The sequence below is a fragment of the Podarcis gaigeae genome (genome assembly GCF_964106915.1).
Source record: "Podarcis gaigeae genome assembly, chromosome: 1".
Classification (NCBI taxonomy): Eukaryota; Metazoa; Chordata; class Lepidosauria; order Squamata; family Lacertidae; genus Podarcis; species Podarcis gaigeae.
In genome coordinates, this window is record NC_139678.1 from 69,460,149 (window position 1) to 69,482,536 (window position 22,388).

The 22,388-nt window shown below is 40.5% G+C and overlaps 1 protein-coding gene across 5 annotated transcripts in view; it reads left to right on the forward strand.

Moving 5' to 3' along the window:
* Window positions 1–252: 252 nt before the first annotated feature.
* Window positions 253–22,388, forward strand: part of SCUBE2 (signal peptide, CUB domain and EGF like domain containing 2) — a 53,742-nt gene continuing 31,606 nt past the window's right edge. For 2 of the 5 annotated variants that reach the window (XM_083724847.1, XM_083724850.1), the window contains exons 1-7: window positions 317–553; window positions 6,292–6,414; window positions 8,471–8,596; window positions 11,309–11,443; window positions 17,314–17,439; window positions 18,768–18,884; window positions 20,618–20,707. In XM_083724847.1, the coding sequence (XP_083580973.1) occupies window positions 424–553; window positions 6,292–6,414; window positions 8,471–8,596; window positions 11,309–11,443; window positions 17,314–17,439; window positions 18,768–18,884; window positions 20,618–20,707 (847 nt within the window). In that variant the 5' untranslated portion in view covers window positions 317–423. Of the gene's footprint in view, window positions 554–6,055; window positions 6,115–6,291; window positions 6,415–8,470; window positions 8,597–11,308; window positions 11,444–17,313; window positions 17,440–18,767; window positions 18,885–20,617; window positions 20,708–22,186; window positions 22,304–22,388 lie in introns of those variants that run through there. The other 3 variants (XM_083724846.1, XM_083724849.1, XM_083724848.1) reach the window with 3 other exon arrangements.

Below are 22,388 nucleotides of genomic sequence, written 5' to 3' on the forward strand. Positions count from 1 at the left end.
CATTCACGTCGTAGGATAATACCCAACACCTGCCTTTTAAACACATTTTAAAGTCCGGCCACCAGCTCAAAGTGGCTTGCATTGTGAGCCAGGCATGCACAAGGAGGGGGGTGGTGTCGTTTTGTTCAGGTGCCCCGATACAAATATATTAAGTATCTGGCCACCTTTTCCCCACAGTCCGTAGGCCCTTTCACGTATAAGAGCGGGAAAGAGCAGAGGCAGCGGCGCCGGTGCTCCCACACCCGGCGCGTGCGCGCTGCCTCTCCTTCGCACGTGAGGGCAGGCCGACGCTCGGGGCGGGCCAGGCGCCTGCAGACGCCTCCCCTTGTGGACGCGCGCAGGGCCGGGCCCCAGGGGGCGGCAGCCGCACGAGCAACGGCGGCGGCGGCAGCAGCAGCAGCAACGACTGGCGTCGGCAGCTCGATGGGGTCCGGGCGCTGCTGCTGCTCTGTGGCGAAGGCGCTGCTGCTCTTCCTGCTGCTGCTGTCGCCGCCGCCGTTGTTCGACGCGCCCCCCCAAGGACAGGTCCGCGCAGCCGGGCTCCTCTTCCCCGGTTCGTATGCGCAGCAGGGTGCCATTCCCCCTTCTCCTCCCAGGTTGAAGGCGTCCGACGGGGCTGGCGCGGGTGGTTTGGGGTGTGTGTGTGTGTGTGTTTGTAGGGCAGGATTCCAAAAGGCTTTTTGGCTGCGGTGGGCAAAGCTGAGGGGAAGGGATGTTTCCCAACGGCGCGCGCCCCTTCTGCGAATTCGACGCCCCGTCGGGAGTTTAAAAAAGTTTAAGCTCGTTTTGTCCACCAGCGCACGCACAGGCTTGGCGGGATAGTTGGCAAAGCCTAACTTCATCTCTGCATACGATGGGCATTATCGTTGGCCGCGCTCCACCACACAAACAACACGAGTTGTTCCGCTGGCTGCAGCTGCTGTTGCTGCTGCAAGAGCCTGTGCTGGTGTTTACAGTACACAGTCATTTGCAGTCAAGTTCCATTGATTTCAGTGTCTCTAACTTCCAGTAATTCAGGAGATTAGACCTGTCAGTTTGCTGCTGCTGCTGCCACAAAATGCCGTGGCACGCTGGAGAAGGAGAAGCGGTGGTGGTGGTATGAGCTGTTGTATGTTACAGTAGGCTCATAGCTCTGATAAATGGGCTGCGTTCTTCCCAGAAAATTAAGCTCTTGGGGAGCAAGACAATAGGTTTTTTCCCCCTTATATGCAGGTATAAATGTTTACACATATTGTAACTTTTCTTAAATTGTAGAGAAGGGCTCGTCCCATCTACCATTCGTTTTTTTAAAGCAATTGACTAAAATTAGTAGGAAAAGCTAAGGCTGCAATCCATAGTATACATGGTTACCTGAAAGAGCGCCATTGAATGCAGCGGGGGAGGGGGCTTACTTTTGAGTACACATATACGGACTGTAGTGTTAATAGTACAGTGCACCCAAAGGTTTTCAGTTGCGGTACTTTTTAGAATTGAGTTCTCAGTGTGTGTTGCATAATGAATAATGCATAAAATACACTTGGTGTTGTACAAATAGATGTGATAACTTTTAACTGGGAAAAATTATTGGCTTACATTGATTTGTAACGTGGGCTATAATATACAATTTTTGGCTTTATGGGAGAAATAGTATTTGTTTTAATGTTTTCACCCTACTAGAAAGTAAGTATTGCTAAAACATATACCAAACAACTGAAAAATGTAAAGATGTTGATATAGAATAATAAAATTAGATTAAACATTAAGTTTATTTTTTACACTGTTGCCACTACCATACTTAAAGCCTGTTGTATTTTATTGAGTTTTTAAAAAAATTACTGTGAGTAAACATCTTTCATAGGAAAAAAGTATCACCAAGTAGGTAGAATAACTAGATTTACATTTGCTGCACTTTTATGAGGTATTTCATGCATTTTTTTTGTAATTGTTGCTTTTTAAGTAGACTTACATGGAAATATACTTTAATAGATTATCTTTTAGATTTAAATGAAATTTGCATATTGCAAAAATATACATTTTTCTGTGGTGATCATGGCCCATGATAGATACACTTAGTGATGGAAGTTGAAATAAAAAGTATTCTAGGGTATTGGTGCAAATTCTTTTTTGTACTTTATTTGCAGAGTAGTATACTGATCCTGAACACATTCACTTGAAAACACGTTTGTGGATTTAAAGGAAAAACACTTTCAAGTAAATCCTGGTGACTTAAATAAAGTCAGTGTTTTGAGAATTGGAATGCCATTCATTGGAAGCTATGATGTGAATGTTTGCAGTTTGATATAAAATTGTTTTGCGGTTGGTGCATATGCTACATAAGCAGACTATATTGTTTCCTGCTAGTATTTCTGCTTCGTTTTCTTGCCTATCAATTTTATATAGATCCTTTTTTCTGTTTTGCTCCTGCTGCTAAGACGTTGGGACTCTTGTCAGTGATGGTTCTAGGGCAAATTCACCTGATCAAATTGTCATGATGCAAACTGAGTTTAATTCAGTGTGTGACGAGAACTGATCATGAAGGGGTCTCATTAATTTTCAGTTTGCAACTAAATGCATTCTTTGGGACACCAGCATCAATTATTTATTTTTTTAGCGGCTGAGTGACTAAATACTTGCAGTTTTCTGGCTACATCTAAGAGGATAGTTCTATTTCTTAATTTGGTTACACTTTTTTGTGTTATTGCCTTCTAAATCTTCTCTTTTACCACAGTGATTTTAATTCTCCAACCCTCTTTTCTGTGATATTTATCTGCCCCCTGGATTGTTCCTTTTTCCTGCTAGTTACTACTTTGGCTGGGCCTTAACTACTTTCTGTTTTCACCACTTGTGACAATTGAGATCTATTTTAGCTTTTGAGGGACTCCTTAGTGTGTGTGACATCAGATTATAACTGCACAATCATACAGCACACTTATTGGCATGAAAATTGGAATAAGTGTAATTTGAAATATAGTGCATTCTCAGCATGCTTGCAAGAACAATGCTAATGAAGAACCTATGGCATTACCGGATTTGTTCTGTACAAAACCAAAAAAGAGTGTGTGCCATTTATTTAAAAGAAGAGCAACTGTTTTACTTATTTATTTTATTAAATAGGCATTCAATAGAATTCCCCCTAGTGATCTATATTAAAACAGGCTTCCTCAACCTCGGCCCTCTAGATGTTTTGAGACTACAATTCCCACCATCCCTGACCACTGGTCCTGCTAGCTAGGGATCATGGGAGTTGGAGGGCCGAGGTAGAGGAAGCATGTATTAAAGGAAAATCGTGTGGGAGGAATTCAACATAGCACCATGGCACTGGCAAATGTGCATCAGCGTAAGCATTTCAGCTTGCCAGATGGCGTGATCCCTCCTCTTGTGCCCTCACATGCTGTTCTGGAGGTTGTCTTAACCCTCGTAGCCAATTGAGGGGCGCATGGAGAGAAGAGGGGAGAAGCCCATTATCACTAATGGTAGCCCTTGTTCACACTTTTGCTAATGAAACTCATTAGCTGAATCCGGCTCTATATATTAAGCTACAGCTAAAGCAAATATAAGGGACACGGGTGGCGCTGTAGGTTAAACCACAGAGCCTAGGACTTGCCAATCAGAGGTTGGCGGTTCAAATCCCCGTGACAGGGTGAGCTCCCGTTGCTCGGTCCCTGCTCCTGCCGACCTAGCAGTTCGAAAGCACATCAAAGTGAAAGTAGATAAATACGCTCCAGCGGGAAGGTAAACGGCGTTTCCATGCGCTGCTCTGGTTCGCCAGAAGCAGCTTAGTCATGCTGGCCACATGACCTGGAAGTTGTACGCCAGTTCCCTCGGCCAATAAAGTGAGATGAACACTGCAACCCCAAAGTCGGTCACAACTGGACCTAATGTTCAGGGGTCCCTTTACCTTTAAAGCAAATATAAAAACATCAGTAGTGGTAAAATTAAGTATGAAAGGTGTGGGAGAAAAGATCTTTGTTTAGTACTAAAAATAAAACAAAGAAGTAGCCAGGCGGCCCTCTCTTGGGAGACCATTCTATGTGCAACCACTTTGAAGGGTTGTGAAGGCCTGGTGGCACAATAATAAATGTCTCCTAATAAGTAATTTTTTTGTATCAAAAAGCAAATATTGCAAAAGTTTGGTGCCTTGCTAGGTATGTGTTATTTCTGTTTGGTACACTTTTTTTTCCTTCCTGAAGTTTTCATGCATCCCAGAAATTTTCAGCATCCTATACACAGACATTTCCATCCTTTCTTTGAGAATTGTGCATCTTCCTAGCTGTCCTGCTCTGAAATTCCTGCCTGGATCATTTAGCTGTGAACATCCTTTGTGAGTTGTTGTTTTTGGAAAGGTGACTGCTGACTATGTGCTTGAGTGATGCTTCTTACCAGATGAGACTTCTGGTTTTCAGTGCAAAAAGCTAATTTTGGAACAGTTTTAAAAAACACACACCATTGAATAAGCATCTGTTTAATGGAAAGTAAAAGTTTAATGTTTCTGTGGCCCTGACTTGCCTAAATGTTCATTTCTATAAAACGCTATTTGTTAGTATTTCTTTCCAATCACATTTTATGACAGTGATGTCACAGTAATAAAGTTGTATTTCTTCAGTAACTGGTTAGTATACTGCAGTTGAAATGTATTTACTTTTCAGGGCTCCCCCCCCCCCCTTGGAAATCAGTACTCCTATCTCTGTAGGGAACTGTGCTATGTAGGGAACTGCTCACAAGCTATGAAAATATGGTAGGTAGCTTGAAAACCCTGCATGTGTTGACTGCCTGAATATGGCCAGCTGGTAATGTATCTACTATGAAACCACTGCTAGGTGTGGGGGGCTGAAGTTTTTTTCTATGCACCTGCTTTAATCTCATGCATATCAGTAAGTAAATGCACATTGACATCTGGGTTACATTCAGGAAACTTCATTTCTGGCCTAGCTCTTCCAGCTGGGTGAGGTCCACAAAGATGCCATTTTGCTAACCAGGGGCCTAGTCCAGCGAGCTAAATTTATGAACAACAAAATGTTAAATGGTGTTTAACATATGTAAGTGTAAAGTGATAATGCACACTGGGACAACAAATCATAGCCTCATGTAGACAAGGATTGGGTTTTAAATGTCTGACTAAACAGTGAAGAGTTATTGATGTCATGCTGAGTAGCTAAATGAAAATTGCAGTAGTGCGCAGCAGTGGTGAAAAGGCAAATTCATGCTAGGTATTACTAGGAAAGGGACAGAAAATAAAACTGCTGGTATTGTAACATATCTGTTGGTGCCACATTTGGAACACTGCAGAACGGACTAGCTGTCCATTCTCAAGAAATAGTATAGCCGGAAAATATGCAGACCTGAGCTTCCAAAATGGGAATGTGATAGAGTCGCTTATCTATGAAGAAAGGCAAGAGCATTTGAAGCTTGTTTGTCTGGGGTGGGCGGTGGGGAGAAGTCAACTGAGGAGGATACGATGGTGGTTTAGTAATCCAAGCTGCTTCTGTTCACTTTGCTCTGACACAGAACAGCCAAGACATAAAAGGGCCTTGCAGTGGGAGTAGAAGGAGTTTACTATGGTCCAAATGAGTGCTGTTTTTTTCCTGAAATTGTAGAGGCAAGTCGGCACTTCGCGAGTGGGTGGCTTGGATAGGACTGCTGCCAGTGCCATACGAAGAACAGGCATGTTTCTGAAACAGTTGAGTAGGGAAAGGACGCTTACTAGGTACAATTAAAAGTGAGGACTTCTAGAAAAGTACCAGCTAGAGATTTGTGAGCAATTTCATTTCCTAACTCCTTTTGCCCTACATCTCTGTAGCGTAGTCAGCATCTCGAGTGGGGCAGCCAAACAAACGGTAGTTAAATAAGGCTGTTGGGTTCTGATCTAATGCCAACCCATGGTTAAAGCAAGCCACAATTTGTCAGCCAACAAACCATAACTTGCTGCTAGAAAGTAAACCATGGTTACTCATGGTTGGTCCACACATTATCTAAACAAACCATGGCTTAGCATTACATGTGAATGCTGCCATAGAGTGGTGTCTTTGCTAGTGCTAAATATTCTGGCTGTGGTTGGCTCTGATCTCATTAAGACGGGAAAGGATTCGTGCAGAAGTACCTTCAAGCTGTTCTAGTATGATAAAAAGTTTTGTAAAAGTAAATGAGTCATTTGTATATTATGCTTTGTATTTATTTAGCAGTTCTATATGAGAGGAAGATGCTACTGTAATAAGCAGAACCATCTTACAATCATAAGGTGACATTTTGTCTGTGAACTTCTGATTGGGACACATCACTGCATGTATTTTTACTGTGTTGCATTTCTTTTCACAGATGTGGACGAATGTACCCAAGGGATTGATGACTGCCACCCAGATGCAATTTGTCAGAATACTCCAAAGTTGTACAAGTGTACATGTAAACCAGGTTACAGTGGAGAAGGAAAGACGTGTGAAGGTATGCATGTGCTTTGTAGTTTTACACTAAGTATGCTTAGTCTCCCTCTTTACTAGCTAAAGCTGAATAAACTATGCTGAAGAAGCAAATATATGTATGTTTGTACTTTAAGTTGCTGACTGCAGTTTAAACTTTTTCACAATGGGTACAGGAAGCACTGTCAACACCAGTCAGACAGCTGTGTAATGCAAATTGGTACATGATTATAATAACAACCAAAGGCAGGTAAATCAGTTCAAAACATAATCCAATGAATAGCATAGTTGTATTAGATGAACAATGCAACACTTAAAATAACCATAAAACAATCTGTTAAAATATACAAATTAATAAGATATAATAACCATACTAATACAATAGGAAGCAGCCACTGCATGGTAATTTTATACCAAATTGTACAAAAACTAACAAATTTTCATAGAGACTAAATTGAATTATATGCTCACAGTTCCTATCAGCTTGATCATATAGTATAAAATGCATTGCAATTAATAAATCCATACTATAATATGTATAATAATTTGTAGAGGCTAAAAATTAAAGTGCATATATTTCAGAGCAGCTTGATCATATAAAGTTTATAGAAAACATACCCCCTTCTTCTGTCCTCACATGAAACTACTTTTATTTCAGTGAAAAGTGGCTTTGACCACCTCCTTCTCTGTGGCCACTTGCCCCAGATTCCCATTAAATCCACCCAGTAGCCTTATTATACATAGAGATGTTTTCTTAAGGATTTGTTCCGGTTACTTTAAAAAGATAATATTCTTGTTCAAGCCTTGAGGGAATTGGGTAAGTTTAGCCTAGAAAAGAGGAGACTGAGAGAAAATATGATAGCCATCTTCAAATATCTAAACTGGGCTGTCACATGGAAGATGGAGCAAGCTTGTTTTCTCCTGCTCCAGAGGGTAGGACTCGAACCAATGGATTTAGGTTAAAAGAAAGGAGATTCTGACTAAACATTAGGAAGAACTTTCTGGCAGTAAGAGCTGCTCAACAGTGGAATGGACTTCATTGGGAGATAGAGGACTCTTTTTCGTTGGAGGTTTTTAAACAGAGGCTGGATATCCATCTGTCATGGATGCTTTAGTTGAGCTTCCTGCGTTGCAGAGGGTTAGACTACATGACCCTTGAGATCCCTTTCAACTCTACAATTCTAAGTGATTAATGGTGATTTTAATTAGACAGGAAAATAATTCAATAAGGTTGGTTAGGTAGATGGAGGTAGTCCATGCTTAATAAGTAAATTGAGTCAAGAGTTCATTCAGGTTCCTTAAATACAAAGGAGGTGAATAAGGATTAATTAGTTAGTTTATTCAGAAATTCATTAAATGAAGAGCAAAGAATAAATCCAACATGGGTTAGTTTATAGAAAAGGGCGTGAGCCAAAAAAATTAGTGTATGGCAATCAAAAGTTCATAAAGGTTCATTAATTGCCTGAGGGTGGTTCTATATTTTTGTTTAGAGTTTTTAAAGAGTTGATCATTTCGTAGAGAAGAAATCCACTTCCTTTCGTATAAGAAATCCACTTCTAAGCATATAAGAAATTCACTGTATTAAGATTATATACATACACATATGTTCATACAAACATGAATATTTGAATCTGATGGTTTCACTTTTATCTTGCCTGTGCATGTTTTGCATGGAAACTTTCTTTGAGAAGAATTTGGTTTCCAGATTTTAGACTGATCCTGGGATTTCTACAAGATCTTACTTGGCTGAAAGGGAGGGGAGACAGGTGATTGCTACAGCAGAAGCCTGTAGTAACTTATTTTTTCTCCCTCTGTGCACCATATAATGGAGTGTGGTGCAGGACATTCCCAGCTGGATATGTAAAACTCTTAAAATAATATCAGAGCAGCACATAAAAAGGTTAATGCTTTATGTTACTGCTGAGAAATTGTCAATACTCTGTTGAACTTGCTTTATTTGAAAGGCAAATATGATCTAAGATAGCAGTAACTGCTAGCATTTATATAATATAGTCATGTCATGACCTGTCTACATCAAACAAGCAGGCATCCATCATATTGACTTTTGCTTTATTTCTCAGACATTGATGAATGTGATAATGACTTCAATGGAGGCTGCGTGCACGAATGTTTCAACATTCCAGGCAATTATCGCTGCATGTGTTATGATGGCTTCATGTTGGCTCAGGATGGCCATAATTGTCTTGGTAAGGATTGTGCTACAATGAGTTCCAGCCTCAGTGCCGAATGCCACCTATATTTTCTTATGAGCATGAAAAAAATTAAGATGGTTGAATAAAAGCAATGTTATTTTATTGAGAAAAATCTAAAAGGTGGTTTGGTCATTTGGAATTTTGCCATCTCTGAAATGGAGGTGCTACTGTTTGAATGCATATCTAGAAATATATGACAGAAAGGAACCAGAAGATCATTGTTTCCAAACCAAAGGCCTAAGCAGTATGCTTCATGCACAGTTGACTCATTATTACAAAATGTTTGGGGGAAGTATTTGGGTTGTATTCAATGTAATACTGCTGCTAAGGTTTTGTCAGTGCAAAGATTTCTCCTTGCACCACAGAATGTTCTCCCCCTCTCTTCCCCCACAAATCTGTTCTGGTGGTTTCTCTAACCCTCTGGAAGAGCTTTTTGGGGACAGCACTGGGTGTGCTAAGCAAGACGGACTACACTTACACTAGTGCTAATACTTGCTCTAGTGGCAAAAGTTAGTTGAATATTGCCCTGAAAAAGTATAATGGTCTCATTTCTCTCCCCCACAATTCTGTACTTTTAAGAGTATGGCTCCTGGGTTCTTGTATGCAAAGGGTTGCAGAAAGATTTAAATGCACTGGAAGGTCATAGCCATTGTGCCTCCTAACCTGTTGACTCACCAGTCCGTTTGTCCACATTCGTCTCCTGTCCACTGTTAACAGCCCTATTTAAGAAGTGCTGCTGTCCTTGGTTGAAATTGATGTAGCTGTTGAAACCTGTCAGAAGAAAATGGTAGCAATACTCTTAGCAAGTATAAGACACAGCATATCACAAACACGCACATATACACACATGTGTTTTGTGTGTGTGAGGGAGGGATGCCTAATGTTTTGAATAATCACTCAAGACTTGGGAGGTCCAGAATACCTTATGAGCTTCTCTCTCCTATCCTCTCCCCACCTTCCCCCTAAGATTCAATTAATTCAATTAATTTAATTTCTCCGGTCTTCTTCCTTACTTCCTAAGGATATTTTGAGGGAGAATGCATTACAGGATTGTTGCTACTTGTAATGACTCGCTGCTTGAAGTTGTTTCAGTGCCAGACCCTAAGGTTTGCCATAGAGTTTGCGGCCAACCACTTTGGAGACAGGTGTGTGGGAAGCTCGAGAGAAGATCGCCAGAGAGTCAAAAGGCAATGAGACTCTCCTAAAGCTGCTGGGGAGGGTTAGGTTCAGGGATCAGTGAAGCCAAAGGGAACACAGAATGAAAGAAAAAGAACATTTATCTACATAGAACCTTTCACAGATTTAGCTTCCTTTCCTGTAGTTTATATTCCAGGGAAACGTGGTTTTCATTTTTTAAAGGAAAACAAGCCTTTATTCTTTTCATTGTTTGTGGTTTGATTTATTCTTTTCTTGGTTTGGAATATGGTTGGAAACACGCAGAAAGGTCTTAAAAGCCTACTTGTCTCTCTTGGTTTCCATTACATTCTTTGACCTTTATTCAACAACTTCACTCTTCACTTCCCTGTTACCATTCCTCCTCTTTACGTACTCCCTCCCTGCTAACATATTCTCAAGCTCTACAACAAGTACAGATATTAGGTTGACACTAAACTATATAGATATTGAGCACCCAAGTAAAATAAGCCTTTGCATGGTTTAGTGTTGCAGCAGAATGCTGTCAGTCTTTTGAACTCTAATGGTTCCTTTTCACAGAAAGCTTACCAAACGTCAAGTGCATTTTTAATATTCAATCAGAATTTTATGTTATGAGGCTACATGCAAATGTCAGAAATAATTCCATATTTTGGGTCTAGATAATATGTCAAACTAACACATAAAGAATTGGAGCATTGCCTGACTTACCAGGGGCCAATCTAAGGATTTGCTTCTCCTTCCCACTCTTACCTGAAACAGATGTTTCAGACAATGAATGAGGGATTAAAAGTGAGAGTGAGAGATGTGGCAGTGCTGCTTAGAGAGAGAAGAGAAGACCTACTTTCAGAAGGTGAGAGGCAGCGGCATTTAGGTCATCACCCTTCATTCTGTCCTCAGAATATCCTCCCAGCCAATCCAACTATTGACTTGTATTGTGCAGTACTGAGTATCACAAAACTGCATTAAATTGCTTTTTTTTTTTTTACTGAATCCCATATTTATCAGTTCATCAGATAATAGGGAGTCAAATGTTGCTCAAGTGGGTATTATGAAGTTGCCATTGGTCAGATGCTAGTACATTATTGTAAAAAGAAAAGCGGAATGAAGTGTAATGGAGTCCTAATGTAAGGAAGACTTGTGAACTGAATCTACAATTTAAGACTGCTTCCTTAAGTAGGAATAGTTTAAAACACTGAAAGCTGCTCAAATATTTTTATTTAAGTATGGTATTTTTTTAAAGAGTTACATAAAAATGGCACATTAGGAAATGTTCATTAAGAGTATTTGATCATCATCACCATCATCATCATCATTATCATTATCATCATCACCACCACCACCACCATCATCATTATATTGATCAGGCCTGTAGTATTGAATTCTGTTGTGCCCATCCTACCAGTGAGGAGAAAGGGAGAATAAAGACAACCGGCCAACCTGTTGGGTGTTTTATTATCATCATGGCTTAATTGTCCTTTCCTATGTGGTTAGTACAGGCTGCCGTGTTGACCAATAACAGCTGGTACAAATCTGCTGCCTCTTATTTTTCAGATATGGATGAATGCTTGCTCAACAATGGAGGCTGTCAGCATCTTTGTGTCAATACAGTAGGGAGCTACGAATGTATTTGCAATGATGGATTTTTCCTCAGTGATAACCAGCATACCTGTATTCACCGTTTAGAAGGTAAAGTCTCTCTTCCACCAAACAGAAAGTGTGCCCCACCCTCCCTCCCTCACAAAGTATCCTGAATTGAGCCCTCTAGGTGGTTGGCTCAGTAATGATCTTTACTTGAGTATGCTTCTGCATGTTGTTCCCATGAGTCACATTGTAACTTGGGTATGTTATATCTGAGTCTTTCAGCAAGTCATATTGGGCATGCTCAAAATTCAAGGGCTAATCCCAGCCTTTAAGATCTCTGGTTTACATGGGACGTAATATACGTAAACATCAACAACAGCAACAAACACCAAAACCTGCCAGACTTACCTGCTTGGTGTTTTTTTGCACTCAGGTTTATGTTTAAACCAAGTTGCTGTTGCTGAATTATGTGGAACAGAAGCTGCTGAAAGGCACTCCTGAGCAGCTACTGAAATAGTGAGAGGTCTCATATCCTTGCTGGTGGACATCTTTGTCCACCAGGGGCAGCTGGGGCTGCATTGCACAGTTACCGTACATGGTTGTTGAAATGCAAGCAATACCCACTATAGGTCAGTGACATTCTACCCCTTCATCCCACAAAGTACGAGCCATAACTGGCTATGTCCTACTGCATTTGCATAGTGCCAGAGGGGACAGGGGACTGACTGTGAGAACTTTTCCTTTATACGGGAAATATCCTAGTGTAAAGAAAGGCTGAATCAACCCAGTGGTAGATAAGTGATTCTGCTTGATAGGCGAGGAAGAGGGTTTGCTTTCTCTTAAGCATGCCCATTGAAATGAAGAATGGAAGCAACAGAATACTGCCATTGTCCATTTCCATGAAGCTACATGACCTAAGCATTTGGTAAGGAGAGTTATTTAAAACTCCTAGTTTTAAGACCATGAGTAAATCCTCCACACAGAAATGAAACTGGATTCCTGATTAGAGGCTGCAGTGAACAAAAGTTTAATAGAGACCCTGGGGGCAATAACTTGAAAGTGGTAGTTTTAAATCGGGGAGTTTCCACTGTCTGTGGTTAGTCAGTAGGGCCCAACTGGGTTTAACACAGTGAAAATTTGTATAGGTTTGCAAAGTTGGCAAAGATAAATATAGAATGAAGCCATTCTTTAATAAACCAAAACATTTTTTAAAAAAGAAAACAAACCAGGAGACCAGCCTTTATAGTGTTCAGTCTTCAACTAAAGTGTGTGTTGAGATAATACAACTAGAAGTATTTAAATGGCCAATGGAAGTACAGTAAATATAACATAGCTTGTGGAATAGCAGAAACATGGACCAAAGGAAAATTCTGTGTATAGGTAAATGTGAAGTTGGTGAGAGTAGAAGACAGAGCAAAATAATTCAGATAAATTGTGGACATCACATGAACATCTATCCCCATGAATAATTGATTCACATTTTGAGTTGATTGAAGTTTGTCAGAAGTTAAACTGTTTTCAGGTCAGTGAATGGATTATTTTATTTGCAACCAAGGCCCCACCTTAACCTAATGTCTTGAATCTGGTTGCTGATACCCAGAAGAAATGGACTGAGACACAAGTTCTACTTGATGTAAATAGCTCAAACAGTGCTGAATTAGGCATTTTTGATGCCTTTTATCCTTTCCTAATCTTGGCATAGTTTGTGCTAGAATCCAGAGCATTTTGCTTTAAATTATGTATCCATCACATAACAAGTTATCTGATTCTCATAGTACTTTCCAAATACATACTGTACGTTTGAAATGCTGACGCTGCAGTCATCATCTCATTCAAGTTGATATCAGATTTATAAATTTAACTTACAGGTATTGATGCTGGTGTACAAAGCCCTGTACATCTTCAGACCCAAGCATGTGAAGGAGGGCCTCCCCAATGCTCTTTGATCCATTCTGTAGCATCTGCAGGAGAAGTCCACAGAAAAGTAGCACAGTCCCCCATTTCTGGAGCTTCCTTCTTATGGAGATTCAGTTGTCTCCTACACTGTTGACACTAAGACAGGCATAGGCAAACTCAGCCCTCCAGTTGTTTTGGGACTGCAACTCCCATCATCCCTGACCACTGGTCCTGATAGCTAGGGATGATGGGAGTTGTAGTCCCAAAACATCTGGAGGGCCAAGATTGAGGAAGCCTGCACTAAGATGTCAATCAATATGTATTTATTTTGCCAAGCTTTTGGTAGTTAGCTATATGAAATGGGTTTTCTTTGTGACCTATTGCAGTGGTTGGTTTGTTGATGAACTTTACTTGTTTTAATGATTTTTATGTTGCTTTTAACAGTTTTGTTACCTGCCCTAGACTCCATTAGGAGGAAGGACTGGATGGAAATACAATAAACATTCTTTCATTTCTCTTTTTTAAATTGTTCATAAATAAAGATAGAAACACTTAATCAATGATTAAATAAGCTTTCAACTTCAGCAACTTAGTAGATTTTACATTTATTTTACATTTCAAATAAAGTGTGTTTAACTAGTCTGGCAAAGGGTATATAGTATGTTGTTATTTAATTGTAGTGTTTCGGAATGTGCTGCCCCCACTCAATAGCTTTCAGTAGAAGAGTGCAAGACAATGCCCCCCCTCCCCATGCAAAACTAAACAAGTCTCTATTCAGCATTTGAAGTGTTTGTTTGAGTTCAGTGAACTTTACCAAAGTACCTGCTTGAATGATGTCTCCATTGGTTTCTGAATGGCACAAAGAAGTTACACTGTTAGCAGAAATCTAAAGCTGTTAATTCTCTTAATGCTTCTTAAACACCTCTTAGCTAACAGACAGATCACATGGCGTGTTGAAGCTTCCAAATGCCACAAAACACTAGAGTTTAATAAGGCTAATTTGTGATCTTCTGGGATGCAAAGAGTTTGACTGACAGCATAATAGTGATTGCCAGTTTTCATGTGGATATTTTGTGTATTCTGAAGGGTTGGAGGCATCATTGTCTTGTTAGTTTTCTCACTCTGGGAAAGGAATCAAGAAGCCAGCAGAGCAGAATAATCAAAGCCCTTGTAGGCACTCTCCTTTGTTGTCCAAAGCTGCAGCCTTAGAAGGAGTCTATCTGTACCATAAATAGAGGTGTTAAGAAGACAGCATGCCTAATTAAAATGTTACAGAGCCTTCAGAGGCCATGTTGTCAGTTCACATTCGTCTTCTTGGAATAATAACGTGGCTGCAGAGCAGAGTTGGGTGAAATCCTGCGAGGAGCAATTCTGCAAATAAATCTGTATACTTACCTCCAAGCCAAGGCCTTTCATGCCTGATTGACAATTGTGGCATCAGGGGTATGTGTGGACTACAGCAGGCATGTCCAAAGTCTGCCTCAGGGGCCTAATTTGGCCTGCTGGTTGGTTTAATCCGGCCCCTGTGGCAGTTTATTTCCTGGGGTAAAATCCCCCCAAAATCTCAACAACTTGAATTCTTAACGCTCAACACCATCAATCCTAAAAAAAGGTCTACAATTTCGGTTGTCCCTTTGGTCAGCCCCCACGGCCCTTCACTTCATCAAATCTGGCCCTCTTTGGAAAAAAATTGGACACCACTACAGCATCCATGAGGCAGTGTGGTTGTTAATGCACAAGTCACTGACATGTGGCATTTGGGGATAGAGGATCTAGCAGAAATGTGGGTTTCAGTAGGTGTCCTGGTATTAGTTCCTTTGGCCACAGTAGATGCTGCTGCCCCCCGCCCCCTTTGATTTTATGTTTCAGTAGCAGACCTACCACAGAGGAATAATATTTAACTGCATTGCATACAGAAGTTCTGTTTGTGCATTTGAACTTACTGCTGTAGCAAAGCCTTTCAGCTGCAGTGGTACCTAGAAATGTGTGTTACCAACTGGTGGAAAAACTGCAACTGGATGTTGCTGAGTTTTGCTTGTTTGCATATGTTTGCTGCTTTGTGAGGTATGGAGGTCTCATTGCAACCTGTCAATTTTTATTTATTTATGAAAGTGTTCCGTTTCCCAGCACTCAAGCAACTAAAGTTGCGGGGAAACAATTATTCTTGGCCCAGATAGAATGATTATTTTACCAGATGACATTGTGGTTGTGTAAGCGTCAGAGGTATGGCGTCAGAGTGTATGGTGTTACTTAAAGGCAATTCATATGTTTACTCTCATATCCGCCCACAACTTTCTGAATATTCTTGTAATGCCTGTTTAAAATGCACTTTCCCCCAATTGCTATTTTCTTTAAAGAAAAATGAAGTATTGGGGGCTCCATTTTGCATGCGCGTGCATGTGTGAGAGAGGCAGAGAATGAATTCTGCAACTTGGAGGGATAGCATCTCCATCTTCTGTTATGTAGGTATGGCAGTTGCTTGCATGGATGAAATGCTGAAAAGGGGAAATATTCCCTGTGCCCCGCGCCCAATCTCAAGAATGGATGTTTTTACATCGAAAACTCCTAAAAGAAAGGTTAAATGGGTAGTTTTTATTATGATTGTTATCGCTGCTACTACTGCTATTACTACTACTACAATTTGTTACCTTCACCCCAAAGTCTTAGGACAAGTTAACAATTAAAATGCAACATTAATATTAAAACACTGCAGAAACCCTTGTAACGTGCAGGCAGTGAATGACGAACATGCAGGTATTCCTTGGCAGGTGAATAGATACGGAAAGGGTTTTCCGAGTGTAAAAAAGGGGAAAGTTGACCTGAATGGAACAAGAATTTTTTTATGGCTCTTGGCAGGGACCTTTTTTTTTTAAGAAAGGGATAGGTTCTGATGGTTCTGAGGTTGCTCTGCAGCCTGAAGCAAGGGATTTGGCCAGTAAAACTGTCCAAGCATTTATTTAAAACCAGTAATGGCCTATTATTGCTACCTAGATTTATTTTTATACTAGCTAGTAAAATGTTAGTATAGTATAGGTTAATCCCATGCAAGCATAGGTTAATCACAGTACGATTCAGTATTTAAAACACCAAAGAGGGCTATAGATTGCTGCTAATTAGTGGCACACTGAATCAAGCCGAAAGAGGGTCTTTAAAACTGTTACCCGGGGAATGATTATTCATCGTTTAATTGACTTCAGGTTTTGGCAGCATGATTTTGGAAGACAATCCCTGTTGCCTCCAGGTAACTGAGTGTTAAGAGTGTGAACAGCTTGCAACTGTTGGAGACAAATTACAAAATGGTTTTATGAGGTGTCCGGAAAGGGCAAAGAAGTCAACTAATGGGACATTATTCATTGTCATCAAGAACACGTTGGTTTGTACTGAATTCTGGTCAGCCATTGCTATGTGAAGCATAGATACCTGAATCACAGGAAATTAAATTTAATACTTAGTAATGGTCCCATTAAAATAAATAATGTTTAATAGACACGTAAAACAAATTAGATCACAAAAAGGTTTAACTATTTTAAAACAATTTCTTTAACCTCTCCCTTAGGACCATAGCTGGGTATGAGTCCCGGTGGGATATGGTTGCCCTGGTCAGCAATCTGGTTGCAGCTCTTTGAGCCGGTTGAAGTTCCTGAGCACTTTTCAAAGGCAGCCCCATTACAGTAATCCAAATGGGATGTAATCAAGGCATGTGTCACTGAGGCCAATCAGACAACTCAAGGGACGGGATGAACTGGTGCACTAGCTTTAACTTCATGCTCAGGGCTGAGTGCAGAAGCACACCCAAACTGCAAACTTGTGTCTTCAGGGGGAGTGTTACCTTGTGTTATCCAGCACAGCACAGAGAAAAATATTAAGTGGTGGTGTTGCATATTAAGGTTTTACTCTTGCTGTACAAATATTCAGAATTCTTTGTTTGAATAAGATAGATTGTTTCAAGGCCACCTGGTACTTATTTAAATAGTTCACATCTAGAATGTGTCACCTATTTAAACAGTTTTTGTCTAGAATGTGTCATCTGCATTTAAAGTCACAAAGAACACTGATGCATCCTCTTGTTGTTTTTGCAGAAGGTATGAGCTGTATGAATAAAAATCATGGCTGTGCCCATATCTGCAAAGAAGCACCGAAAGGAGGAGTGGCCTGCGAATGCAGACCTGGATTTGAACTGGCCAGAAACCAGAGAGGCTGCATTTGTATGCAACATTCTACACTTACTTACGGTTTCTCAAGGCGAACAAGTAGAATTATGGCATTCCTGTAGCTGTTAGTTAATGTGAGGCTTCGTTTGCAAGCATGACGCTATCTAAAATTCAGTTTGGTGGGATAAGGTATTAAACTGGTAGATATTCAAAATGCCACTGTACAAAAACATCATTTCAGAGATTGTGATGAAATGGCTTTTAATTAATAGCAATTCCTAGAACAGTATCTACTTTACAGCCAGGCTCGCCCCAAGAGGGGCTGGGGAAACCCAGCCAGATGGGTGGGGTATAAATAAATAAATAATAATAATAATAATAATTATTATTATTATTATTATTATTACAAGACAGCAGCCTAGTTCTGCCTGTTGGGAATTCTTAGGCCCAGCCAACTCTCCCACCCCAGAGAACAACCTATAAGCAGATAAAGCTTATAGCCCACCTACTTCCTGGCTCCTAGGGAAACTGTGGGCTGTTCTCAGAGTGTTCTATGGTCTGTTACTGCAAAAATAGCAGAGCTCCTTGAGGCACTTTTAAAGGAAGAACAGATTTAAGGTGCATCCAATGAAGTTCTTTCTGCAGCAGACCATGGCACCAAAATTCTCATAGTCTTTAATGTACTGCAATATTTTATAACTGACAAAAAGTTAGTGTTGAGTTTTGACTAGCTCTTGATCAGAGCTACCTTCTGGCAATGGATTTTTGCCAAATATAAAATTAGGAGCTACCTGTGTTCAGCTTTGAATTCAGATACACTGTTTTTAAGGTGAACTTCTGATCAGATAATTAGTTGCCCATGCTGTTTAGCTGTGTTAAACTACTATTCTTGGATCAAATATTCCTAGAAATATCACCTACTGAATTATCATGATAGTTGTTTTTCAGTGGTTCATCAATTATGAACCATTTAAATGAAATCAGTTCAAATGTAAGACTAGTATAATTAATTTAATTTCATTTAATTGATTTAAATTGCTTCATCAATTATGAACTATTTATATAAAAACAATATAAATGTAAGACTAGTAAAGTATAATTAATTTAATTTTGTTAATTTAATTTAAATTGTTAAGTCAGTTAAAAGCAGGCATGTCAATGAGTGTTTAATTTCTTTGTTGCTCGTGGTTATAATTAACTTTGGTTTGGTAATTGTGTCAAAGTACATACACAACAGATGAAAATCTTGATAAAATAGTTCATAGGCATGCCAAATGCATGGAGGGCAAAGATATAATATTCAAGATACAATCTCCCTGAGCTGCAGATTTCCATAGGCTTTGCAAACGCTTCTGAAGCTCAGTTTTATGTCTTCTTTTTAGTGACTTGCAACCATGGGAATGGTGGTTGCCAGCATACATGTGAAGATGCTGATGATGGACCTGTTTGTGGATGTCATCCAGAATACATGCTGCATTCCAATGGAAAAACTTGCCTTGGTATGTAAGCACTTGAATTCTTTTCAATTAGACGAAATATGTATGACATCAGCCTTTAGCCATCTCTGCGTATTTTGCTCAAAAATGGCTGGCTGGTCAAACTGTACCTTTCAAAGTGAGAAACATGCCCCACATCTGATTAGGCAACTTTGAATGGTTGGTTTTGGAAGGAAAGGAGGTCTGCTTATAATAATATATATATATATATATATATTGATCCTCCAGACTTCAATTGAGAAAAGAACTTTGCTGGAGTTATATGTTGTCCCTTTTGTTTCCCTTTAAAATATTTCTCAGGAGCAATTGCAGAGTTTTCATTGGCTTTACTGGTGTTTTCATTGGTGTTTGCATAACATAAGAAGCTGCTTTCAACTAAGTCAGATCATTGGTCCAACTTGCTCAGTATTGCTTGCACTGACTGGCAGACGCTCTCCAGAGTTTCAGGCAGGGGACCTTCCCAGGCCTTGCTGGCGATGCCTGGGATTGAACCTGAGACCTTCTCTGGGCAAAACAGACACTCTATCCTTGAGCTACAGACCTTTCCTTAGAAAATTACCGTACCTAAACCACTTTGTGACGAAGATGTAAATTGTGCATTGACTAGTCTGTACATCTCATTGCTCTTCTGCATTCAGTTCTGCATTAACAATGTTCTCAATGCAAGTCAAATGGAAGGAGAGAGACTCAAAAGATACTTTTAAAAAGTGTTATTCATTTTGAACAAGGTATACTCTTCAGTTGCTATATTCCAGTTATGCATCTCATTCCACCAAGTCATGATGATGATACCTATCAGATCACACATGTCTTTCTACATTAGGATTTCAAGTTCATCCTGGCTTCCTATAATGGTTTGTTTGGGAGAAAAACACCATGAGCACTTTTAAGCCATGCCATTTCCCATTGGGAGAAAGGGACAGGTGAAGTGAGCGTATTGAGGCTGCTTGCACTAGCACATAGTTCATGCACAAATGAATTTACCTAACAATAGTTAATGACAGGCTTTATACAGTGGTGCCTCGCAAGACGAAATTAATTCGTTCCACAAGTTTTTTCTTCTTGCGAGTTTTTCGTCTTGCGAAGCACGGTTTCCCATAGGAATGCATTGAAAATCAATCAATGCGTTCCTATGGAGACCATCCGGGGACAGAGGGGAAGCGCCGCACACCTTCCCCTCTGTCCCCGGACCTGTTTTAAAGCAAGGGAAGGGGCAGCGGGGAGAATTGCCTCTCCCCGTTGCTGCCCCTTGGTTCAAAAGGGGTCCGGGGACAGAGGGGAAGGCGCGCGCGCCTTCTCCTCTGTCCCCAGAGATTGCGGGGCTGGCAACGGGGAGAAGCGATCTTCTCCCCACCGCCCCTTGCTTCAAAAGAGGTCCGGGGACACTGGGGAAGACGCGCTGCGCTTCCCCGCTATCCCCGGAGCTTGCGGGGCAAGCTTCGTTTTGCGGGGCAAGCCCGTAGGGAAATGCGTCTTGCGAAGCGGCTAAGAAAACGAAAAACTCCTTCGTCTAGCGAGTTTTTCGTCTTCCGAGGCGTTCGTCTTGCGGGGTACCACTGTACTTGAACACGGCCATTGTGAATTGGACTCCTGTATGTTGACATAGGATTCAAGCAAACACAGCTCAAAGTTACCCATGAGTTGGAGGAAATGGTGGAGATTCTTTCCTGAACCAAAATGTAGTACCTACTGCATTTAGGACCAATTATGATACTACTTTTCTTTCGCTTTTAAAGAGAGAGAGGAGGCTACAACTGAGCTCTCTGAAAACAATGCAACAGCGGGAGCTGATGTAGACAAGCGAGTGAAACGGCGACTGCTCATGGGTAAGAAGTGCTCTAGTCTGATAGTTGACACTGATAACCTACCAAACCTTCCTTTGTGAAATACCGTTTCCCCAGTTTTACGTGTTGTAGCTTATATGATTATTTTCAGCATCAGGAAACACTTTTACCCATTCTACTGAATAAAGTCAATGGGAATTTTGCCTGCTTTCATGCTGGTACAGTTTAGCATAGGAAATTCTCGGCAAGAGGGTTCAATATTCCATTGAACCATATATCATGTTCTTTCCCTTTGTCAAGTATCTCACAGATTCATGCAAATGCACTTATGCATTTGCACAGGGGATTATACCTTTCCTACTTGCGCTAAGTTTGAAATCTGTAGTAGCATATAGAGTTTAATCTTATCTTTATGAAAGGAGGTTATTGGCAACTTAAGAGAGAATTTCCCCCCAGTCGTGTCATGTGTTTAAGCATGTAGAAATCATGTACAATGGGGAAAGATCAAACACCCTTGATTAAAATGAAATTCTCTTGAAATAAAATAGGACTTGCCTTCAAATATTGTGCTTCAGTTAGTGTCCCAGACAAGGAGACTTTGTAAAGATGCAGAGGATCCAGTCCTAAGATTGTGATTTTGAATCCATTCCACTTTCCAGTCTGCTGGTCTGCCTCAGGGGGAGGAATAGCCATATTTTGGGCCATAGCTGCAGTTCTGCACAAAGGCCAGGAATTGAGTTCATTCACATTAATTTAAATTTCAAGCCTATTCATCTATACTGCAGGATATGAGAATCCCTATCTTAAAGACCTTAAAATGTTATTTTCCTAATTAAGGCATGTTCTTTCTCTTAATTTACTCCAAAAAACCCTGTGGCCTGCTGAGGATAACGTGGTTAAGCACACCCTCTTCTTTGATACATCCATTCACCTTCATTTGACTTAGAGTGCTCTTTTACATTTGAGTGAACAGGGTGCACCTTCTGTCATGGAAACATGAAGTCTGAGTCCATATCCTTTGGGTGAATGTAGTCAGTTGTCCACCCCACAGGACCTTATGCAGGCATCATGCCTTCACGTAGTTACCAACACGTGAAGTGAAGAGCAGGATGAGCTCCTTGGCCCTGCCCTCCCTGTAATATCTCCCATTGCCCAAACAGGAGTCTAAATTACAAAGTTCCTGACATGAGCATAGTAGGTTCCCTACTGCAGTCCTTTGCCCTCCAAAATGTGGAGGATGGCAGGACCAGCAACGGGGACCCAGCAGATGGAGTTGATCCAGTGAGCATGGCTTTGCTTTTCCCCTTCTTTACATTTGGCTACAGTTGTCACATCTTCTGTTAAAAAATTTTGAAGCTATAATTTAAGTTTTCTGTAACAGAGTTGTCCATATCTTAATTTAAAATTGGCAAGTTAGAATGGAAGTAATTCAGTTGGAAAAGATCAAATACCACATGCTGCTTTTGAATTCTCTTTTAGTTTTTCCTTCTGCAAATGCCAGATTTTATTTCCTTTCCTTAGAAACATGTGCAGTAAATAATGGTGGCTGTGATCGCACTTGTAAAGACACCTCAACAGGTGTTCATTGCAGCTGTCCTCTTGGATTTACCCTTCAGTTTGATGGGAAGACATGCAAAGGTAGAGTTTAGACCTTTTTTTTTTTTGCAATGTTCATATAGAAATTGCTGCTTTTGCAGCATCCCAATGAAAACCTTGCCATTTG